At 39.2% G+C, this 22,905-nt stretch overlaps 1 protein-coding gene across 3 annotated transcripts in view; it reads left to right on the forward strand.

Annotated features, from left to right (window-relative positions):
* dock4b (dedicator of cytokinesis 4b) overlaps positions 1–22,905 on the forward strand; it is a 237,364-nt gene that overhangs the window by 43,976 nt on the left and 170,483 nt on the right. For all 3 annotated transcript variants that reach the window (XM_057854988.1, XM_057854989.1, XM_057854990.1), the window contains exon 2: positions 17,200–17,283. In XM_057854988.1, coding sequence (XP_057710971.1) covers positions 17,200–17,283 — 84 coding nt within the window. The remainder of the gene's footprint in view (positions 1–17,199; positions 17,284–22,905) is intronic.

The following is a 22,905-nucleotide window of genomic DNA, read 5'->3' on the forward strand; positions in this document are numbered from 1 at the left end:
AGCGATGGAATCACGAGTAGCTTGTTTGCCCCGCCGGTGACGGGTGGAGTGTCTTTTGCTGATGTCAAGTAGGCTAGATGTACAGTAAGACAACCGTTCAACAGTCCTGCCAATGGCGAAATACGCTGCCTTTCAGACTGGATTCTTGAGTGCCCACTTGAAAATGAAGGTCATCCACTCTGAAAGTTGACAGTTTTTGTCCGTGTTTATATTTGCATGCGGCATAATTAGTTTTAATTTGATTCGAGAGAGCCTGAAGTGCAGATGGAGGTCAGTACCACCTACTTGCTAAAGGAAGCGGCGAGGCTGCTGAGAGTCAGATTGCGGCGGGTTTGGAGTAACACGCCCACTTTTAACAGCCGGGTGGGAACGCGAAGCAGATGTTTGGTTGTCTGCGTCTTTTTGCTTTCAGAAAGCATCCTCATTCTTCTATCTTAATTAATTCATTCTGCCTCTGCATATTTCACTCTCATTACCTGGTGACCTAGGATGAACACTGAAAAGTAGAAGCATCTGTGAGTTAACCGATGCTCTGTATAGGATATGATTTAGCATGAATTCAGACTCAATGATTGGGTCTCACTTTTCTTTTCTCCACGAATGTGTGAGAAAGACTCGATATCACGCGATGGGGGTAAATCACACATCGTTTGAGGTGAGATAAATCCTCCACCAAGCGGATTAGGAATCTTGGCAACTTCAAAAGATCCACTGCATGCTTTTAGCAGGAATACATGATCAGATTAATGACAAATGTGGTCCAGTGCGGTGACCTATATTTCTATATTAATATATAAAACCTGCAATGGTCTGAGAAATGTACACAATCCCCCACTGTGAAACATGAAGTGTGGCTTTTGTATACAGTTGTATGAAAAAATACCTGAACCTTTTAGAATTTCTCACATTTCTGCATAAAATCACCATTAAATGTGATCTTGACAATGACAATAAAGACCTATTCCTTTCTACAGTGGGGCAAATAAGTATTTAGTAAACCACCAATTGTGCAGGTTTTCCTCCTTGAAAAGATTCGAGAGGCCTGTAATTGTCAACATGGGTAAATCTCAACCATGAGAAAAACAGAAAATCACATTGTTTGATTTTTAAAGAATTTATTTTCAAATTAGAGTGGAAAATAAGTATTTCGTCACCTACAAACAAGCAAGATTTCTGGCTATCAAAAAGGTCTAACTTCTTCTAACGAGGCTCCACTCATTACCTGTATTAATGGCCCCTGTTTTAACTCATTATCGGTATAAAAGACACCTGTCCACAACCTCAGTCAGTCACACCCCAAACTCCACTATGGCCAAGACCAAAGAGCTGTCGAAGGACACCAGAGACAAATTTGTAGACCTGCACCAGGCTGGGAAAACTGAATCTGCAATAGTTAAAACGCTTGGTGTAAAGAAATCAACTGTGGGAGCAATTATTAGAAAATGGAAGACATACATGACCACTGATAATCTCCCTCGATCTGGGACTCCATGCAAGAGCTCACCCTGTGGCGTCAAAATAATAACAAGAATGGTGAGCAAAAATCCCAGAACCACACGGGGGACCTAGTGAATGACCTTCAGGGAGCTGGGACCACAGTAACAAAGGCTACTATCAGTAAACAATGCGCCGCCAGGGACTCAAATTCTGCACTGCCAGACGTGTCCCCCTGCTGAAGAAAGTACACCTCCAGGCCCGTCTGCGGTTCGCTAGAGAGCATTTGGATGATCCAGAAGAGGACTTGGAGAATGTGTTATGGTCAGATGAAACCAAAATAGAACTTTTTGGTAGAAACACAGGCTCTCTTGTTTGGAGGAGAAGGAATACTGAATTGCACCATACCCACTGTGAAGCATGGGGGTGGAAACATCTTGCTTTGGGGCTGTTTTTCTGCAAAGGGATCGGGACGACTGATCTGTGTAAAGGAAAGAATGAATGGGGCCATGTATTGAGAGATTTTGAGTGAAAATCTCCTTCCATCAGCAAGGGCATTGAAGATGAGACGTGGCTGGGTCTTTCAGCATGACAATGATCCCAAACACACAGCCAGGGCAACAAAGGAGTGGCTTCGTAAGAAGCATTTCAAGGTCCTGGAGTGGCCTAGCCAGTCTCCAGATCTCAACCCCATAGAAAATCTGTGGAGGGAGTTGAAAGTCCGTGTTGCTCAACGACAGCCCCAAAACATCACTGCTCTAGAGATCTGCATGGAGGAATGGGCCAAAATACCGGCAACAGTGTGTGAAAAGCTTGTGAAGAGTTACAGAAAACGTCTGGCCTCCGTTATTGCCAACAAAGGGTACATAACAAAGTATTAAGATGAACTTTTGGTATTGACCAAAGACTTATTTTCCACCATGATTTGCAAATAAATTCTTTAAAAATCAAACATTGTGATTTTCTGGGGGTTTTTTTCCCTCCACATTCTGTCTCTCATGGTTGAGGTTTACCCATGTTGACAATTACATGCCTCTGTAATATTTTCAAGTGGGATAACTTGCACAATTAGTGGTTGACTAAATACTTATTTGCCCCACGGTATGTAAAACTATGGCTAAGAATGGTGTTCATTGGAGGACTCCACGAAGGAAGCCACTGCTGTCTAAAAAAAAAAAAAAAAAAAAAAAAAAAACATTGTTGCTGGTCTAATGTTCGCAAAAAGGCACTTGGACACCCCACAAAAGTTTTGGCAAAATATTTTGTGGACTGATGAAACCAAAGTTGAATTATTTGGGAGTAACACACAACACCATGTGTGGAGGAAAAATGGAACAGATTACCAACATCAACATCTCATCCACTCCGTGAAGCACGGTGGAGGGGGGATCATGATTTGGGGCTGTTTTGCTTCCACAGGGCCTGGATAACTTGCAATCATTAATGGAAGAATGAATTCAAAGGTTTATCAGGATGTTTTGCAGGAAAACCTGAGGACGTCTGTCAGACAGTTGAAGCTAAAAAGAAGATGGATGCTGCAACAAGACAATGCTCTAAAACACAGAAGTAAACCAACTTCAGAATGGTTTCAGAAGAACAAAACACACGGTCTGGAGCCTGCAAGACAAAGTCCAGACTTGAACCCCATTGAGATGCTGTGGCATGACCGAAAGACAGCGATTCATGCTAGACATCCCCGGAATCTGACTGAGCCCCAGCAGTTTTGTTGAGAAGAATCGGCTACAGCTACAGGAAGCGTCTGGTTGAATTTTTTGCTGGGAGGCCACAAAATGTTAAATGTGATGGCTCACTTACGTATTTCTTACTTATTCTGTCATTGTTTGCAAACTATCCTCATTAAAATATGAAAGCCTAAAATGTTTGGGTGGTTTTAGTTCAAGCAGACATTGTTTTTCTATCTGTGTAATTTTGACAAAGATCACATCACATTTGATTTGGTTTTATGCAGAAATATGAGAAATTCCAAAAGGTTCAGATACTTTTTCATACCTCTGTATCATTTCGATTCTGTATGATACAATAAAGTCTTAACAGTTTTGTCACCACAGTTTTAACTTTTAACTAACTTACTGGTGATGCAGCAGCAGGAGCAACTTGGGGTTTAGTATCTTGCTCAAGGATACTTAGACGAGGTCATCTCTGGGTTGGGGTACGTCTATTCTACCACTGAACCACGCCACTTCATATAATTCGCGCTCATTTTCTATTTGTGCAATTCAATAAACATGCTTTCGGCATTTCAATGAAGTTCAGTGTTTGCATTATTCTGTGTTTTTTTTATGCCAATTTTTACTCTTTGACTGCAAATTAATATCGGCTCCAGAAATCTGTTATCGGCCCCTCCAACTACTAATAATCGGTGACCTGAAAAACCCATGTCAGTCCACCTCTAGTTTTATTAGTTAACAGCTACTTAACAGCGATTTTGTCACCGTGTTTCTATGAAGTCCCACTTATGATGTTCGACCGTTTCGCGGGAAAAGGTGATGGCGCGTCAATATTTTTACTGGATCGGTAAAATCACCCTTTAATCCAATTTTTAAAGTGAGTCCAAGAAAATATCTGTTGGAGTTTACAGAATGCTATCTCCAAAAAGTAATAACATTCCTCGCACGGTTCAGCATTCAAAGGTTGTGCTTCTGCAGTGTGATTAAACAGTTGTTGGAGTGCCTGGTGCGATAGCAGCCAGGTCGTTATCTTTCCACGCAGAGGAGAGGTGAAAAGATTCCAGTAGCTGGCAATGAAGAAAGCCAGATGAAAGCTTCGTTCCACTCTTCGAATCCACCCGTTTCGCTTTTGTGCACTCTGCCGATCACGCATTCTTGCCAATGGATTGGTTTATCTTGCACGTGCCAAGTTGAATCCAGTTCAAGGTTTTGCTATTCCAGCGTCTGGCTCGGCGGCAAAATCGAGGCTCTCGTAACCTTGTGGCGAGTGTACGCTTGTCATCAGGCTGATTTTATTGTGGAAAGTTAAGAAGAGAATGTGACTTAATTCAGATTTAAAGAATGTCACCGTGGCTATGCCACTATGAGCCGCCACCCACCAAATGTGACACTAAAACGGCATTTATTCATAGATAAGCCACACTGGACAATAAGCCGCAGCTGTCCTCACTGTATTATGGGATGTTTACTCCAAAAGATATTAACTAGTGACACTTTATTTGACAGCGCCATCATACGATTCTCATTAGACCAAACGAACCACCATGAAGCTTTGAACCAATTGGCTTCATTGCTTCAAGAAGCTTCATTTGGCCATCACTGCTCCCTTGGGGGAGACGGTCAACCTCTTCTGCCACCTGCTGTCAACACTGTTGTTGTCCAACATGCCTCCTAGCATACATTGCAGCACTACAGATGTAAATTACAATCAATGGTATTTGATAACACTTTATTTGACAGTGGCACCTTATGATTGTCGAAATCCGATTCCAATTCTGAACCGGTTCCTAGTGTTTCGAGGCCTCGACATTACAATGAAAAAGCCTTAACGATCCCTTTACCGATTCCTAAAGACGCTTATTGCGTCATGACGTGTCTTGTTGTTCAGACGCATCAAACTAGCATGGCGACAAGAACCACTCGCTCCAAAGTTTGGCTACACTTCACCAGGAAAGAGGGTGAAAATGAAAGGTTACGATGGTTTAGCACGAGCATTGCAGCCGTAAACATAAAAATGACAGCACGTAGGTTCATACGCTCGAAAGTGTCTTCACTTCACGAGGAAAAATTACAATAAAGCGACTTGCAGTCATTACAAGGTGGAGATAACTGCATCGGGATGGAATGCGACTGCACTGTCCTCACCGAGACGCTAAAGCTCAGTCCTGGCTATACAGCTAGCTAAACTCCCAAATGATGATGCAGAAGACGTTGGTATAATTAGCTGATTTTATTCAACCATCACTTGAAGAGTGAAACTAAAAATAGAAATGAAACAAATCAATTTCGTCCCCAATAACAAACAGGTTTGCATCAACGTAAATCAGCGATGATTAGCTGCTAATACAGTAACACAAACGGTTAGCATGCGTTTGCTAGCATTAGCACATCGTTCAAACCACTCCACAACTGGATTTAAGTGTCCGATCGCGAATGGAAACACACAACAACAACACAAAAGATGATACATACAGGCTTTGCCTCTGTAGATATTTTACAAACATTAACAAAGAACGTAGGCTCGTAGCAGTGTTTCCCTCTCTCACTAACTCGCTCACTCGCTTGGATGCGGCACTTCTTCGCGTGTAAGCGCGCTCTTCTTCACGTGAGTGCGTTCTTCTTCGCATGAGGAAGAGCAAGGACGCCCCCACTTTAGCGTGAAAGTACCAGCAAAACTAAAAGGCATGCATTTCAATGTAATGGTAAATAATACACTTTAATATTGCCAAAGGCAGAACAACGACCTATATGCCAATATATACCAATATTTTTTATTTCTATTCGAAAAATGTTTCAGTAAAATGTTACACATTCTTGTGCATTTGCCACTTATTGCCACAGTTAATTAACATTGAGGCTTTGGGCCTCTTTTAACCTCGTTGTGAGTTTGTAAGGTTGTAAACAAACTCGATGCCAATCAAAAGTTTGTTCTTTTTCCCCAAATTAGAATCGATAAGAGAATCGATAAAGAATCGAATCGTTAAGCAATATTGATAATGTAATAGGAATCGTAAAAATCGTATCAATTCCCAACCCTAGTCATGAGTAGGCATGTGCTGGTATGAGATTTTGACGGTATGATAATCTTAAGCAAAAAATACCACGGTTTCGCGGTATCACTGTATTTTGAGATGTATGGGCTATATATATTTTTTTCCATTGAACAAGATTTTATAATTATTCACAACATATTTGCAAATTTGACCATCAACATGAATATAATGTTTTAAAAAAAAAAATAACTGAAATATTATAAATAAAATTGAAATTACAGACTAAAACCTAAATCCACAAGCTTCTCAACATTAGAACAAGAACAAAAAAAAAACCTTACTTAAACTAAATATGATCAAACTGATTTTTTGTATGCGAGAGTAAGAGACAGAGCGCATGTGTATGACTCGTATCATTATTTACACACTATACACACAAACACACTCTCTCAACACAGAAAAGAGAGGAAAAAACATTCTGAAAATGTTATTTTGAACAGTTGTTTACAATGGCGGAAGACTTTACAAAAAGAGGCTAATGGTAGAGAGGAAACTAGTTCGCTGTCTTGGCATGCTAACAAGCCACGTTATCTGCCTCGTCAACAAGTTTATGTTATAGTATTTGTATTTGTTTTACCATCGCTAGACACACTAAACATGCTGGAGTGAACTCTCCTAGCTGGTGGGAGATGTCCATGACAGCGTTTACTTACCTTAAATTTTGTGTAAAGTGACGGATGATGGGCACATAAATGTGAAATCATGTTGGAGGTCCTGCTGTCCATCCTCCTTTTTCTTTTCGGTAGCTGAAGTACCATATTGGCCCGAATATAAGACGGCCCTGATTATAAGACGACCCCCACTTTTTCAGTCTTATTTCAATGCAAAAAACACCGTCTTATATTCAGGCCAATACGGTACTAGAAACTTTGGCTTTTTTGAGGGCGTGAAAGCTCAGTTGTGAACCACTCCAAGCCTTGGATTTCTTTTTTTGCATTTTTGGGGACATAAATAAGTAGCTTATACCGTACTACGGTATAAGGGAAAATTTTGGTGGTTTTTAAACTGTGACATTTTCATACCACGGTAAACCTTGAAACCTATAACTGGCACATGCCTTGTCATGAGTACTGATGAATGCTCATAACAGATGTCATTTAGTGTCATCCGGCAAATTATCTCACTTTTGAATGGATGTAAAAGGACATAAAATTGGAGTTAGTAACATAATTTTCCGGATGACACTTAATGACATCTGTCATAAGCATTCATTCATGCCCATGATAGTGTCGTGTTATAATTATGACGGTCTTATGACAGTCTTATGACGCCGCTGTCAAATAAAGTGTTAACAAATACCATAACAAGCAATTAATGAAACAACTGGAACAGTAAGTGAATAAAAAATTAGCACAGAACTTGAATTTTGATTGTTATTTAAATCCATAGGTGGAGTTTAGGGCCAGGGAGGGCACATGTTGACCCCGAAAGGCAGTGTCAGCAATAAAATTAAATTACAAGAATATTTATAATAATAAGTTGACAATGAGCATTTTTTTGTTTCCCATCGTTCGTCAGGGGAATTCTAAATCAGGCTGCTTAGGCAATACTTTTCGGCAAGATCATCATCCATTGAATATGATACACCTGCCGGTGTTGTGCCAATGTAGTTACCCCAGTCAAAAATTGTATCCCCTGGGCAGAGCTATATGGAGGTTGATTTGTGTCTTTATTATTCAATCAAAAAAAAAAATAAAATAAAGTTGCTTCAATCAAAATTAGGGGTGTCAAACGATTAAAATTTTTAATAGAGTTAATTACAGCTTAAAAATTAATCGCAATTCAAACCATGTATGAAATATGCCATATTTTTCTTTAAATTATTGTTGGAATAGAAAGATGAGACACAAGATGGATATATACATTCAACATATGGTACATAAGTACTGTATTTGTTTATCATAACAATAGATCAACAAGATGGCATTACCATTATTAACATTCTGTTAAAGTGATCCATGGATAGAAAGACTTGTAGTTCTTAAAAGATAAATGTTAGTACAAGTTATAGAAATTTTGTATCAAAACCTCTCTTAATATTTTCGTTTGAATAAAATTTGTAAAATTTTCAATCAAAAAATAAACTTGTAGCCCGCCATTGTTGATGCCAATAATTACATACACAATGCTCATGTGTGCTGAAGCCTATAAAATCAGTCGCACTCAAGCGCCAGCAGAGGGCGACAAAACTCCGAAAAACACAACAAGTACACATTTCACTGTGCTGTCATTTTAATGTTTGAGCGGGGCATGTGCGTTAATTGCGTCAAATATTTTAACGTGATTAATTTAAAAAATTAATTACCGCCCGTTAACGCGATAATTTTGACAGCCCTAATCAAAATATATATTTTCAACCAAAAAAAGTCGCTTCGATAAAAAAAAAAGTGTTTGAATGTAAAAATAAATTTTTAAACTAAAAAAAAATGCATGTGAAAGCTAATTTTCTATGATTTTTTTTTTTTTTTTTTTTTTTTTTTTTTTTTTTTTTGATTGAAGTAATGTTGATTTGTGTTTGGGCCACATTTTGGCTCGGACATTTTTGTCTTCATTAAAAATATTCAAAAAATATTTTCGTAAAGAAAAATCACTTCAGTCAAAAAAAAAAAAAAAAAAATCTTAGAAAAACTTTTTGAATGCGAAAAAATAGTTAATATTGAAAAACTTGCATTTGAACGCTTAGTTTTTCATTGAAAAAGTTTTATTTGATTGAAGCAATCTTTTTTTGTGTTTGCGCTATATTATAAATTTTTTCACCAAAAAAGTTGCTTCAGTCAAAAAAAAAAAAAAAAATTCCCCAATTTTTTTTGGGGGGGAAATATGTGCAAAGCAAATGAATGTCTCAGGTGCTAGTCACATGATCTGTTCAAAAAATAATTTTGACCCATTACAAAAGTATATTTTTTGTTGATTTCATTCATTTTTGTGGCAGTTTTGTTGCTTTACAACTCATATGTATGTAGGAAAGTCAATTACATGCAATTTACTTTTCGGCCACCGGGGGGGGCTGTCTTCCCTGCCCCCCCCTTAAAATCCGCTTATAGCGCTGCAATGCATGCTAGGAGGGATGTGTTGCCTATCAACCGAAATAAATCAAGAAATAACCCACACAATTCAAAATGAAGGAAAAAAGTGGCAGCTTCTAGTCCTAAAATGACTAAATCCCGAGTAAGTTTGTTCTTTTAATTAGCAGTAACAGCTAGCTAAAGGGCTAGATTCCACTACTGTGAAAGAGCTAATATTTGCATGGATTTGTATAGCTCGCATCAAAACAGCTAGCTAAACAGCTATAACTGAACTGAATAGAAAAGCAAAACAAAGATTACCACAAATATTTCTTCCGGATGAACGTAAAACATTTCTAAACTAAAGAACATGTTACTTGTGTCTTCAAGAGTGTGTCACAGGTTTGAACTTCTGTTGCTAACCGCCGTCCCTGACTTACTGCCTTCGATCTGTGAGGCGATTACAGTTATGGGATGTATTTAAAGCTTTTTTTTACCCCACCACAGAGTGTGAGATATATTCCCAAAACCCTTTGATTTGGGGAACAGCGTTCGCAGTGTTGGCGAAGACAAAGCATAGCTCAGCTAGTTTTGGTTTGAGTCGGAATGTTTTCATGTCACGTCTCTGGACTAAAAGTACTCTTCTAGTGGTTTTTCTGGTTTACGTGTCAGGTTCTACTGAAAATGTGGCGAGCGAACATGCTCAGAACCCATGAGGAAGTGAAGATTTTTTTTTTTATTAGCTTAGTTTCGCTTCAGTTGTCTTTGTTTGCTCTGGATAAAATACATTAAAAGGATGGGAAAGATTGCGACTTCCCTTTTTTTGTCTGTTAGTGTTTAATGTTTAACGCGGCGTCATCACAGTGTGTGATTATTAGCATGTTTCGTAATGCTCACACGGACTGTATATTCCCACATACTAGTTGAATATGCATGAGGTGTGCATTTGGCAGCATTGCCGGCGAGGGAAGTGCCACCAGTTGCTGCGCTAACAAATTAGCATATTAATGATATAAATGCTGTATAATGAACACGTGGGTGTGGATTACGCACGTAAATCATTGTCAGATCAGTCGAGGAGAAGAACGGATCAAGCTAATAAGGTTAAAATGCTGCTTAATAAGCACTTTGAGTGAAATATCATCTTTTTAAATACGTTCATGCAGAATTTTATTTAATCCTTCTGCTAGTTTTATCAGTTTCGTTCAGTCTCCACATTTGGAGGAGCTAGCAGCGCTGCTTTACGCGTCCTCGAAGCCCCGCGGCTGTGTTTGTTCTTCTAAGGAGCGTCAAGGCACTGCGAGAGAACCAAACTTAATGCGGTTTGACAAGCCCGCGCTTCAAGTGGAAGCGGAGAACACCTGTTAGACCTATATGAAAACGAGGCATCGTCGGTATATCCACGTCCTCACCGGAGTTGCGAGCAGAGCGCGATAACAGGATTACCATGCAATCAAAGTTTAAATATTTAATTTTAATATTTAACTTGCGTTATGTGCATTTTTGGCTAGGCTAACCCTGGGGTTAATGACTATTTCAATTATTTATAACTGTGACAATTGCTATATTTGCTAGATTTCTATTCTCTATGCATTTAATTTTCGCAAAATTTGCTTCCACGGTTAACATTGAAGGGAATTGTACCCTTTCCCATATTTACTGTTTGACTGTTTGTATTACTCTAACACACCCAATATTAAATAAATAGCATAAACTCATTTTCACCCAAAAACGTATAAATACTAGGGCTGTCAAAATTATCGCGTTAACGGGCGGTAATTAATTTTTTAATTTAATCACGTTAAAATATTTGACGCAATTAACGCACATGCCCCGCTCAAACAGATTAAAATGACAGCACTGTGCAATGCCCACTTGTTACTTGTGTTTTTTGGAGTTTTGTCGCCCTCTGCTGGCGCTTGGGTGCGACTGATTTTATGGGTGAACATTGTCTAATTATTGGCATCAACAATGGCGAGCTACTAGTTTATTTTTTGATTGAAAATTTTACAAATTTTATTTAAACGAAAACATTAAGAGGGGTTTTAATATAAATTTTTTTTATAACTTGTACTAACATTTATCTTTTAAGAACTACAAGTCTTTCTATCCATGGATCCCTGTAACAGAATGTTAATAATGTTAATGCCATCTTGTTGATTTATTGTTATAATAAACAAATACAGTAGTTATGTACCATATGTTGAATGTATATATCCATCCTGTGTCTTATCTTTCCATTCAAACAATAATTTACGGAAAAATATGGCATATTTTATAGATGGTTTGAATTGCGATTATTTATGATTAATTAATTTTTACGCTGTAATTAACTCGATTAAAATTTTTAATCGTTTGACAGCCCTAATAAATACATTCTATTTTTAATTGTTTCAGTGTCCCAAAGACGTATTTATACGTCTTTACCTTTTTTTTCACAAGAGACACCTCTGGGTTCTGATTCAACTTAGCTCCAAAGCACAACGCTGACAATCCATTTTAAAGCAATAAAAATGGCCACTGGAGGGCAGTAGCGCATTTGGTAAGACCCGTAACCCAATTTAATGGAACGAATGGAAGTCCAGGATGCCAGGCGGCGGACGATCAAGCAGAACAATCGGGAGGACGCTAGGAATGCCAGGCGCTGGACGACCGAGCAAAACGACCAGGACCACCAGTGCAACGGATGATGCCGTTGAGTCTGTGCTGCTCGCCGAGCAGAGACAGGCGGCAATGAGGGAAAAATTTACCCTGGCTGTCGTAGCCACAACAGCGTCATCTCTCAGTTAATTATGTGTAAATAAATTGTTGTTGAAACTTTTTTGGACAGAATTTCTAGCCAAAGCGTTTAGGGGGTCCGGTTTGGTGGCCTCAGCGTTACATCTCTGCTTTTTGCAGATGATGTGGTGCTACTAAATTCATTAAGCTTTGACCTTCAACTCTCACTGGAGCGGTTCGCAGCCGAGTTTGAAGCGGTTGAGATGAAGATCAGCACCTCCAAATCCGAGACCATGGTCCTCAGCCGGAAAAGGGTGGCGTGCCCTCTCCAGGTCGGGGATGAGATCCTGCCCCAAGTGGAGTTCAAGTGTCTTGTTCACGAGTGAGGGTAGGAGGGAGCGGGAGATCAGCAGGCGGATCGGTGCTGAGTAGAGATGTCCCGATCGATCGGGACATCACGTCCGATCACGTCATTTTCAAAGTATCGGAATCGGCAAAAAAATATCGGACATTCGTTCTTTTAATATGTATATTTTTTTTTAATCGTTTTCTAATTGTCTTTAACGTTACAGTCATAATATGTTACACTCATCCAGAGTCTTTAGTTTAGGCTTGAGGTAGGGTTATTAAATTCATCCCGATAACGGCGGTAATTAAACTTTTTAAAAACTTTATCACGTTAAAATATTTAACGCAATTAATACATGCGCCGCATGACCCACTCACGCATCGTCGCGCTCAATCTGTAATGACGCCGTTTTACCTATATAGAGAGCTAAAAGGCAGCGTAAAATGAGTAAAGAGAGTTTTGGCAGCCTTTGGAGCCTTTTTTTAATTGGTTAAAGCCTTACAATCCCTCTCCCTACGATTAGAAATATCTTGAGAAGCAATGTGGGGTAGTTGTTGGTAGTAGGTAGTAGTTGATCTTTTTCTTAACACCCTATCTTATTTCCCAACACAGAGAAGATATATCAATTGGTAGCACTACGCACAGTCATGGTTGCACTTCCCATCTTGCATTTGGGCATGGCTACAGTATCATTTACTGAAAGCTCAACAAATACACTAGATGGCAATATTTAGTCACAATATACAAAGTCACAAGTCTTTCTATCCGTGGATCCCTCTCACAGAAAGCATGTTAATAATGTAAATGCCATCTTGAGGATTTATTGTCATAATAAACAAATACAGTACTTATGTACTGTATGTTGAATGTATATATCCGTCCGAGTTGTATTCATTTTTTTCTTAATGCATTGCCAAAATTTATATGATCGGGAACAATTATTGGGGATGATTGGAATTGAATCGGAAGCAAAAAAAAAAGCAATCGGATCGGGAAATATTGGGATCGGCAGATACTCAAACTAAAACGATCGGGATCGGATCGGGAGCAAAAAAACATGATGGGAACAACCCTAGTGCAGAGTCTTTAGTGATGCAGACTCTGCACTGGTCTGTAGTGGTGAAGAAGCAGCTGAGCTGAAAGGCGATGCTCTCGATTTAGCAGTTGATGTACTTTCCTACCCTCACCTATGGTCACGAGCTGTGGACCATGACCGAAAGGACAAGATGCCGGATACAAGTTTCCTCCGCAGGGTGTTTGGGATCTCCCCTAGAGATAGGGTGAGAAGCTCGGTCATCCGGGAGGGACTCTGTGTCGAGCCGCTACTCCTCCGCGTTGAGAAGAGCCAGTTGAGGTGGCTCGGGCATCTGGTTTGGATGCCTCCCTGGAGAGGTGTTCCGGGCATTTCCCACCGGTGGGAGGGCCCGGGGACGGTCCAGGACATGCTGGAGAGACCACGTCTCTCAGCCAGTCAGGGAGTGCCTTGGGGTCCTGCTGGAGGAGCTGTTGAAATGGCTGGGGAGAAGGAAGTCTGGGCTTACCTGCTAAAGCTGCTGCCCCTGCGACACGACCCCGGATTAATCGGCAGATAATGGATGGTTGGATGGATGGACAAACTGACGTGCCGGGTCAAACCTGGCCCATTTGTGTTTGACACCTGTGTGCGTTACAATGATTATACTGATCTCGTTTTGTCATGGTGCTTATGAAAATTACTCTCAGGCCCAGCCAAACAATGAAAAAAAAGTGCGATTTATACACCAGAATATACAGTAATGATGCATTCATCTTTTGAAGTGATTAGATATGTTTGCCCTTCGCTATAAAAAAACAAGCTCATGATAGATTGCCCTTTTCTTCAAATTCACAAGTTCAGCATATCTCTTACCCCAACCTTGACCTGGGCCGCCAAAGTGACAGTGTCATTCCTCGTGACGGAGATCCATGTTGACACGTTAACCTAGCGCGCACCCGGGTGACACAATGCATCTACGTCAGACTGCCGTCCCCTCTCTCGTGACCCATCCGATTTTATTTCGGTTTTTTTATTCTATATTTTTGAGCCCGCCAACAATCCCGAAAGCTGTCTATGCGCAGTCATTTCAGGACAAACTACAGATGGCTTGCGGATTGACATGTAGCAGACTCTTCAAAAAGACTCCATGTTGAATAATTCACCGCTATGTGGTTAATTCATTCATTGGGCACACTGCGCGAGTGTCGATGCGTTTTTGTGTGTGAACATTTTTCGTGTGTAGTACACGTGAACGCGCTCGGGTTTGAATGATTACAAAAGCCGATGTACACGGGTGACAAATCCCCTGCGGATGATGCGAGAAAGCTGGAGAAGCGCAAATATGAAGAACACTCTGCAGATGTAAAAGTATTTTACCTGACTGTTTTGAGCTGCTGAGCAAACAGTATATCAGGAAACAAAATACTTGGCTTAAATGAAACGGTACTTCTTCCAAAAACAGCAGAGTAAATCTGAACAGATCCAGATAAACGGCTAGCTATAGTGCTATTGCAGTGGTTCTTAACCTGGGTTCGATTGAACCCCAGGGGTTCGGCGGAGGTAAAAAAACGCAGTGCCCTATTTTCGTACACTGATTAAAACAAGGCAAAGTGGCTAATAGACCAGGTTTTAGACTGGCTTGCTCCCAATGGACAGGCCTAATCCATTTTTTTAAACTGCTAGTGCTCGATCTGATGGGAGGAGGAACAGGTTTGCTCAGTGGAAGGTTGAATCGCACTTGGTATGAGGAAATACAACAGATCAATGGGCAGCGTGGTAACAAGTTTTGCAAAATAGAGGAATGGGCCATCTAGAGCAGTGATGTTTTGGGGCTGTTGTTGGGCAACACGGACTTGCAACTCCCTCCTCACCCCGTGGCGTCAAAATGATAATAAGAACAGGGAGCAAAAATCCCAGAACCACATGTGGGGACCTAGTGAATGACCTACAGAGAGCTGGGACCACAGTAACAAAGGCTACTATCAGTAACACAATGCCCCGCCAGGGACTCAAATCCTGCACTGCCAGACGTGTCCCCCTGCTGAAGAAAGTAAACGTCCAGGCCCGTCTGCGCTTCGCTAGAGAGCATTTGGATGATCCAAAAGACGACTGGGAGAATGTGTTATGGTCAGATGAAACCAAAATTAGACTTTTTGGCAGAAACACAGGTTCTCGTGTTAGGAGCAAAAAGAATACTGAATTGCACCATCCCCACTGTGAAACATGGGGGTGGAAACATCATGCTTTGGGGCTGTTTTTCCTGCAAAGGGACCAGGACGACTGATCTGTGTAAAGGAAAGAATGAATGGGGCCATGTATCGAGAGATTTTGAGTGAAAATCTCCTTCCATCAGCAAGGGCATTGAAGATGAGACGTGGCTGGGTCTTTCAGCATGACAATGATCCCAAACACACTTCCAGGGCAACAAGGAAGTGGCTTCGTAAGAAACATTTCAAGGTCCTGGAGTGGCTTAGCCAGTCTCTAGGTCTCAACCCCATAGAAAATCTGCGGAATGAGTTGAAAGTCCGTGTTGCCCAACGACAGCCCCAAAACATCACTGCTCTAGAGGAGATCTGCATGGAGGAATGGGCCAAAGTACCAGCAACAGTGTGTGAAAAGCTTGAGAAGAGTTACAGAAAACGTTTGGCCTCCGTTATTGCCAACAAAGGGTAAATAACAAAGTATTGAGATGAACTTTTGGTATTGACCAAATACTTATTTTCCACCATGATTTGCAAATAAATTATTTAAAAATCAAACAATGTGATTTTCTGGGTGTTTTTCCACATTCTGTCTCTCATGGTTGAGGTTTAACCATATTGACAATTACACCCCTCTCATATATTTTCAAGTGGGAGAACTTGCACAATTAGTGGTTGACTAAATACTTATTTGCCCCACTGTATGTGTGTGTGAGTGCACGTTTTTCTCGTTTTTTTCTTCGATTTTTGCGGTACGCATCGATATCCAATTTAATTCCAAGTTTTTCCAGTCACTCACACCCGTGTGAAACAAATCCTCACATGTTTCCCATAATTTTTGGGGGAAATTCTAAATCAGGACAACTATGCTTTCGGCCAAGATCGTCCTCCATTGAATATGGTACGCCCGGTTGTGGCTCTGTTGTACAATTAGCGTCTTTAGTGGGACAAACTGAAACTCCGCTCAGCATTTTGGCGGTGCTCTCCGGCTTTTCATGGTCCATATCTTCAATCCTTGGTACTTGCTCCGTAGTTGTTGTCACTTTTGAAAGCTTAGGTTTGAAAAAAAAATTGCATATACCATCCTGCCTCTTTTGTCCTCAGGTGGTTTTGGCTAAGCAAAGCAAATGACCGTCTCGAAGGTGCTAGTCACATAGTCCATTCAAAAAATAATTTTGACCCATTATAGAAAATATTTGTTGTTGTTTTATCGCTTTACTACTTTTACGGACACAATTTTACCGGCAAAGTCTTAATTTCAATTCAAATATAAGAACGTCAATTACATGCAATGACATTTTTCGGCCACCAGGGGCTGGGGTGGAGGCTATTTCCCCCAGTCCCCCCTCAATCTCCGCGCATGCCGAAAGGTACAATGAATCCACATGTAAAACTTGTGGGGTTCGGTACCTTTTGCAAGGTTAAGAACCACTGTGCTATTGTCACAATAGTTTTAGCGTTAATTTAATAGCCTTTTCATGACTATAAAAGGCTGACATTGGCATGAATAATCTTAACCAGAATTATGCATGGATTTTTATGCATAGAGTGTCCTTTCATGCGTTATATTCATTTCAACCACATTTTAACTCTATGAATGTATGATCATGACCTACTCACGGGCATTTCCATCCCATTAGAAAAGATTGTTTCTGCTGTCCTTGGAGATGAATGATTACAACTCATATTCTCTTTCGGATGAATATATTAAAGATATGTTTTTCTGTTGTTCACAGTGCTGGCCAGTTTTCGAGGCACCGTCCAACAAGGCCTTCCGCTGGAAATTGGCGACACAGTGCAGATCCTTGAAAAATGTGAAGGTATGTCACTTCCTGCTAATTTGGGGGCATTTTTGGGTCACTTCATGTTGATTAGAAATGAATTATTACATTGATGGGATTACAAATTGTATAGCACTAAAAGAGGCGTAAATAGGAGAAATGTACGTAGCCTTAACAGGTTAACACTATGTTTTGACGGACAAGTGGGCGGTACCATTCAGGAGAGCGGAGTTGTGATGTCACGTGGGTAGGGTCTATAAACAATCCAACAATGTTTAGTCTTTGCGATTTTTTAAAGCAACAAACAAACAAAAAAAAGTGATATCACAAAAAATGGCAAAACTTTGGAAGACTAAAAAAACAAATCCATACAAAAACTGTAAACCCAGCTCCCCCAAAATTGGCAAAACCACAAAAACTGCAAATAAAAACATAACCCCCCCCCAAGATTGAAAAAATAAACCTAATTTATTTGATATTTTAGGTTTAGTCATTCAGCAGGGCCGAGAACGAAAAGTGGTATTTGGTATGTGGCAAAATGTATTTTGGCATGTGGCATTATTTTGGTATGTGGCAAAACGTATTTTGGCATGTAGCAGATTTTTTACATGTGGCATTTTTTTTTTTTTTGGTATGTTGCAAAATGGATAAATGGATTTTATGTGGCATTTTTTTTGCCTTGTGGCAAAATATATTTTGGCATATTGCTCTACCAAAAAAAAAATTGCGAACCCCCCCCAAAATTGGCAAAGCCGCAATAAAAACACAAGGCCCCCCCATACCAAAATGGGAAAAAAAAAAATCTATTCAATATTTTAGTTTTCGTCAGTCAGCAGGGCCGAGAACGAAAAGTGGTATTTGGTATGTGGCAACTTTGATTTTGCCATGTGGCATTTTTTTGCCATGTGGCAAAATGTATTTTGGCATGTGGCATTTTTTTGGTATGTGGCAAAATGGATTTTGGCATGTGCCATTTTTTTGCCGTGTGGCAAAATGGATTTTGCCATGTGGTTCTACCAAAAAAAAAAATTGTGGAACTCCCCAAAAATTGGCAAAATCGCAAGAATAACACACAGCCCCCCCTCGACCAAAATAGGAAAAAAAAAAAAAAATCTATTCGATATTTTAGTTTTCGTTATTGTATTTTGGCATGTGGCATTTTTTTTTTGCCATGTGGCATTTTTTTGGTATGTGGCAAAATGGATTTTGGCGTGTTGCTTATTTTTGCCATGTGGCATTTTTTTGGTATGTGGCAAAATGGATTTTGGCATGTGGCATTTTTTTGTCATGTGGCATTTTTTTGGTATGTGGCAAAATGGATTTGTGTATGTTGTATTCTTTTTATTTGGTATGTGGTATTTAGTTTTGTATATGGCATTTTTGTCAGCCATGCACATCAGATTTTTCCATTCCTTTTAAATGGCAGAAAAACATGTGAGCCTGTGATTTTTGACCATACACTTACCATTACAGTGCATTAACATGCAATTGGCATCCAAGTCAGGCTATGCTATTGACAGCTACGAACGTCCAAATTTTCCATTCATTTTAGATGGCAGAAAAACATGTGTGGCTGTGATATTTGACCATACACTTACCGTTACTGCACATTGACATTCAACTGGCACCCAAGTAAGGCTATGCCATTGACGGCTATGAACATGTAAAAAAATGCAATGTGCCAAAATACATTTTGCCACATGGCAAAAAAATGTCACGTGGCAAATCAATTTTGCACATACTAAATACTACATTTTTTTTCTCGCTGTCTCTTCATTCATAGCGCACTCATTCGCTGCCATGGACAGCGCGAGACGTCCAATTCCTTTTGACTGGGAAGGGAGCAAATGAACAACAAAAATGGCAATGTGCAAAAAACTAATGGATATAAAAAAACACACAAAAACCCCAGCCATTAAACCCCAAAAAAATTGACAAAAAAAGGCAATATCGTCGCCAAAAAAAAAAAAAAAAATGCAGCCAAATAAAAAGCCCATTAATAAAAAAACACCAACATAAAAAAAAAAAAACCCAACAACAACAACACTTATCTATTTGGTATTTTATTTTTAGTCATCATAGAGCTCTCACTGGCTGCCATGGATGGCACTAGACGTCCAATTCATGTTGAATGGGAGATGCGAATGAACACCCCCACAATGTTTAGTATCTTCAATGTTTTTAAACAAACAACAAAAAAATGTGAAAATTGTAAAAGAACTGTCAAAACTGAAAAATAACTAACAACAAAAAAAAATCCATGCAAAAACTGCGAACCCAACTTCCCTAAAATTGGCACAACCGCAAAAATCTGCAAAAAACCCTCCCACCAAAATCAGAAAAAAAGCTAATTTATTTGATATTTTAGCTTTAGTAATTCTAGAGCTCTCATTGGCTGCCATGGACAGCACTAGACGTCCAATCCATGTTGAATGGGAGGTGCGAACGAACACCCCCACAGTGTTTAACCCCTGCAATGTCTCTGCAGTCTTAGAGCAATGGCGAATAAGCACTAAATATAAAGTAATTTAACACGCGCCTTCTTATTTTCACTTCCCCCTTTGCCTGTTCTCACATATGTAGCGTCTCTCCGGGGATGATGTGAGAAGTAAGGCAGGAAGGGAAATAAATTGGTTCTGCTTGGTCAATGACGCGCAGCCCCTCACAAATACCGCATCCACTAAATGTCCTCAAATGAAGCGAACGCACGGATCACACGACCAAACAGCTTCATAAAGGACGTTCTTGGTTGACGGGTGAAATGGGATGAAATCACACCCGCTGCTGTTGTTCCTTTAAAGCCAGTTGACTGCTTTTCCAGCCACATGGCCCACGCCGAGTCTGCTTTTCTCCTCCACTCGCTCCCACGTACGCTTGTTTTGCTGTCATTCAAATTCAGCGCTGTAATCTTTTAATGTTGCGAGATGGAATGTAGATTTGCAGCTATCGATTATTTTAGTGATCGATTAATCGATGAACTACTTAGTTCGAGTCATCGAGTAATTGGATAAGGAACATAAAACATGAAAATACCTAAAGTGAGCCTCAAACAATTTAAAAAATAGATAAATAAGGATCTCAGTACAACAAAAGAACAATTGGCTAACTTACATAGCAAAAGTTAGCTAGCTTAAATGCTAACGTTTTTTTTCCCTTGTTTTTTTACAATGCTCTTAACAAATGGTTCAAACACATATTCGAAGGCATTAAAAAAAAACATTAGCTCAAACAAAAACAGCATATACAGTCGTGCAGTTAACGTGTTATTGCTAATTGTATTGTGATTAGGGCTGCAGCTATCGATAATTTTAGTAGTCGAATAATCGATGAACTAGTTAGTTTGAATAATCGAGTAATTGGATAAGGAACATAAACTGAGCCTCAAACCGGGTAAAAAAATTAAATAAATGAGGATCTCAGTACAACAAAAGAACAATTGGCTAACTTATAGAGCAAAAGTCCGCTAGCTTAAATGCTCACGTTTTTTTTCCTTTTTCAAAATGATCTTAACAAATGGTTCAAACACATATTCGAAGGCATTAAAAAAAAAAAAAAAAAAAAAATAGCTCTAACAAAAACAACAACATATACAGTCGTGCACTTAACGTGTTATTGCTAACTGTATTGTTATTAGGGCTGCAGCTATCGATTATTTTTGTAGTCGATTAATCGATAGACAAGTTAGCTCAAATAATCGAGTAATCGGGTGGGAAACATAAAAAATTAAAATACCTGATCTCAGCCTCAAACGGTATACAAATAAATAAGGATCTAAATAGGGCTGCAGCTATCGATTATTTTAATAGTCAATTAATCGATGAACTAGTTAGTTCGAATAATCGAGTAATCGGATAAAGAGCATGAGAAATCAAAACCTGAGTTGAGCCTTGTTGGTCTGAACAGGGAGCAGCTGTATACTGCCATGTGAAAAAAAAAAAATAAATAAATAAATAAAAAATCTAAGTACAACAAAAGGACAATTAGCTAACTTTCATAGCAAAAGTCTGCTAGCCTAAATGCTATAATATGCTAACTTTTTTTTTTTTTTTTTTTTTTTACCATGCTCTTAACAAATGGTTCAGACACATATTCCAGGAGACAACTGTTAAATATACTTATAAACTAAATTACGAATGCATTAAAAGAAAAAAACGTGCTCAAACAAAAACTTTGCTTATATTGGTCTTAACAGGGAGCAGGTGGATTCACCCATGTGAAATGAGGCAGACCAGAGGGCAGTATATCCACCCAAATCAATAAAACTAAATGCAAACACTTTCAAAATAAACCTTCGCAACGCCACTTTAGTTAAACAATTACTCAAAGCAGCAAAATTGAATTCCAATCTTTTCTTCTAATCGAATACTCGAGTTAATCGATTAATCGTTGCCACACTAGATCACAGCAGAACAAAAGAACAATTGGCTAACTGAAATTGCAAAAGTCCGTGAGCTTAAATGCTATAAAATGCTATTTTTTTTTCAATGCTCTTAATAAATAATTGAAACACATATGCCAACAAAAAACGGCTAAATACACCTATAAACTATATTATGAAATCATAAAAAAGACATTAGCTTAGCGTATCTTGGTCTTTACAGGGAGCAGCTGGATTCACCCATGTGAAGCGAGTTATGCCATATTCACTGTTCCCACTAGAGGGCAATGTATCCACCTAAATCAATACAACTAAATGCAGTGACATTCAAAATAAACCATTACAACACCACTTTAATGAAACAAATACTCAGCAAAGCAGCAACATATAATTCCATTTTTTTCTCTAATCGAATTACTGGAGTTTACTGGAGTCGATTAATCGGTGCAGACATAATGGATTGTATATTTGTGTAGTACAGTGAAAGTGGGAGCTGCCAGAAATATCAACTATATTTGCCATCAGTGGCATTCAATGCCAGGCAATGACTTCATTTTGAGGCATTTCACATCATTTCCTGTTGATGTTCAGTCACTTCCTGTTCGTTTTGGGTTACGAAACAGGAAGTGAGTCAATAATGAGCTAACACATTAGCTAGTATAAATCGTTTAATGCACTGAAATTCAAGAAAATTAAGCATGCTAACATCGTGAAAGTTTCTGAGGTTGTAGTTAAAGTGACAGGGCATCACATCTCCTGTAATTTTCGGACTGTAAGCCGCTTATTTTTTCCTTCATTTTGATTCCTGCGGCTTATGTGTGTAGCTTATTTGTTGATTTATTTGTGTTCATAGGTCACACTTTATTTGACAGCGGCGTCATAAGACTGCCATAATTATGACATGACACTATCATGGGCATTCCTGAATGCTTATGACAAATGTCATTCAGTGTCATCCGGCAAGTTATGTCACCAACTTCATTTATGTCCAGCTTGGATCTTTTATTCCATTCAAAAGTGAGATAAATTGCCGGATAACACGAAATTACATCTGTTATAAGCATTCATTCACGCTTATGACAGTGTCAAGTCATAATTATGATTGTCTAATGACAGTCTTATGGCACCACTGTCAAATAAAGTGTTACCAAATACCAGAACTAGCAATTAATGAAACAACTAGAATGGTAACTGAAGAAATAATTAGCAAAGAACATGAACTTTGATTTTTATTTACATCTGTAGTCCTGCAATGCATCCTGGGAGGCATGTTAGACAACAAC

Source organism: Corythoichthys intestinalis, chromosome 13 (assembly GCF_030265065.1).
Source record: "Corythoichthys intestinalis isolate RoL2023-P3 chromosome 13, ASM3026506v1, whole genome shotgun sequence".
In the NCBI taxonomy this organism is placed as follows: Eukaryota; Metazoa; Chordata; class Actinopteri; order Syngnathiformes; family Syngnathidae; genus Corythoichthys; species Corythoichthys intestinalis.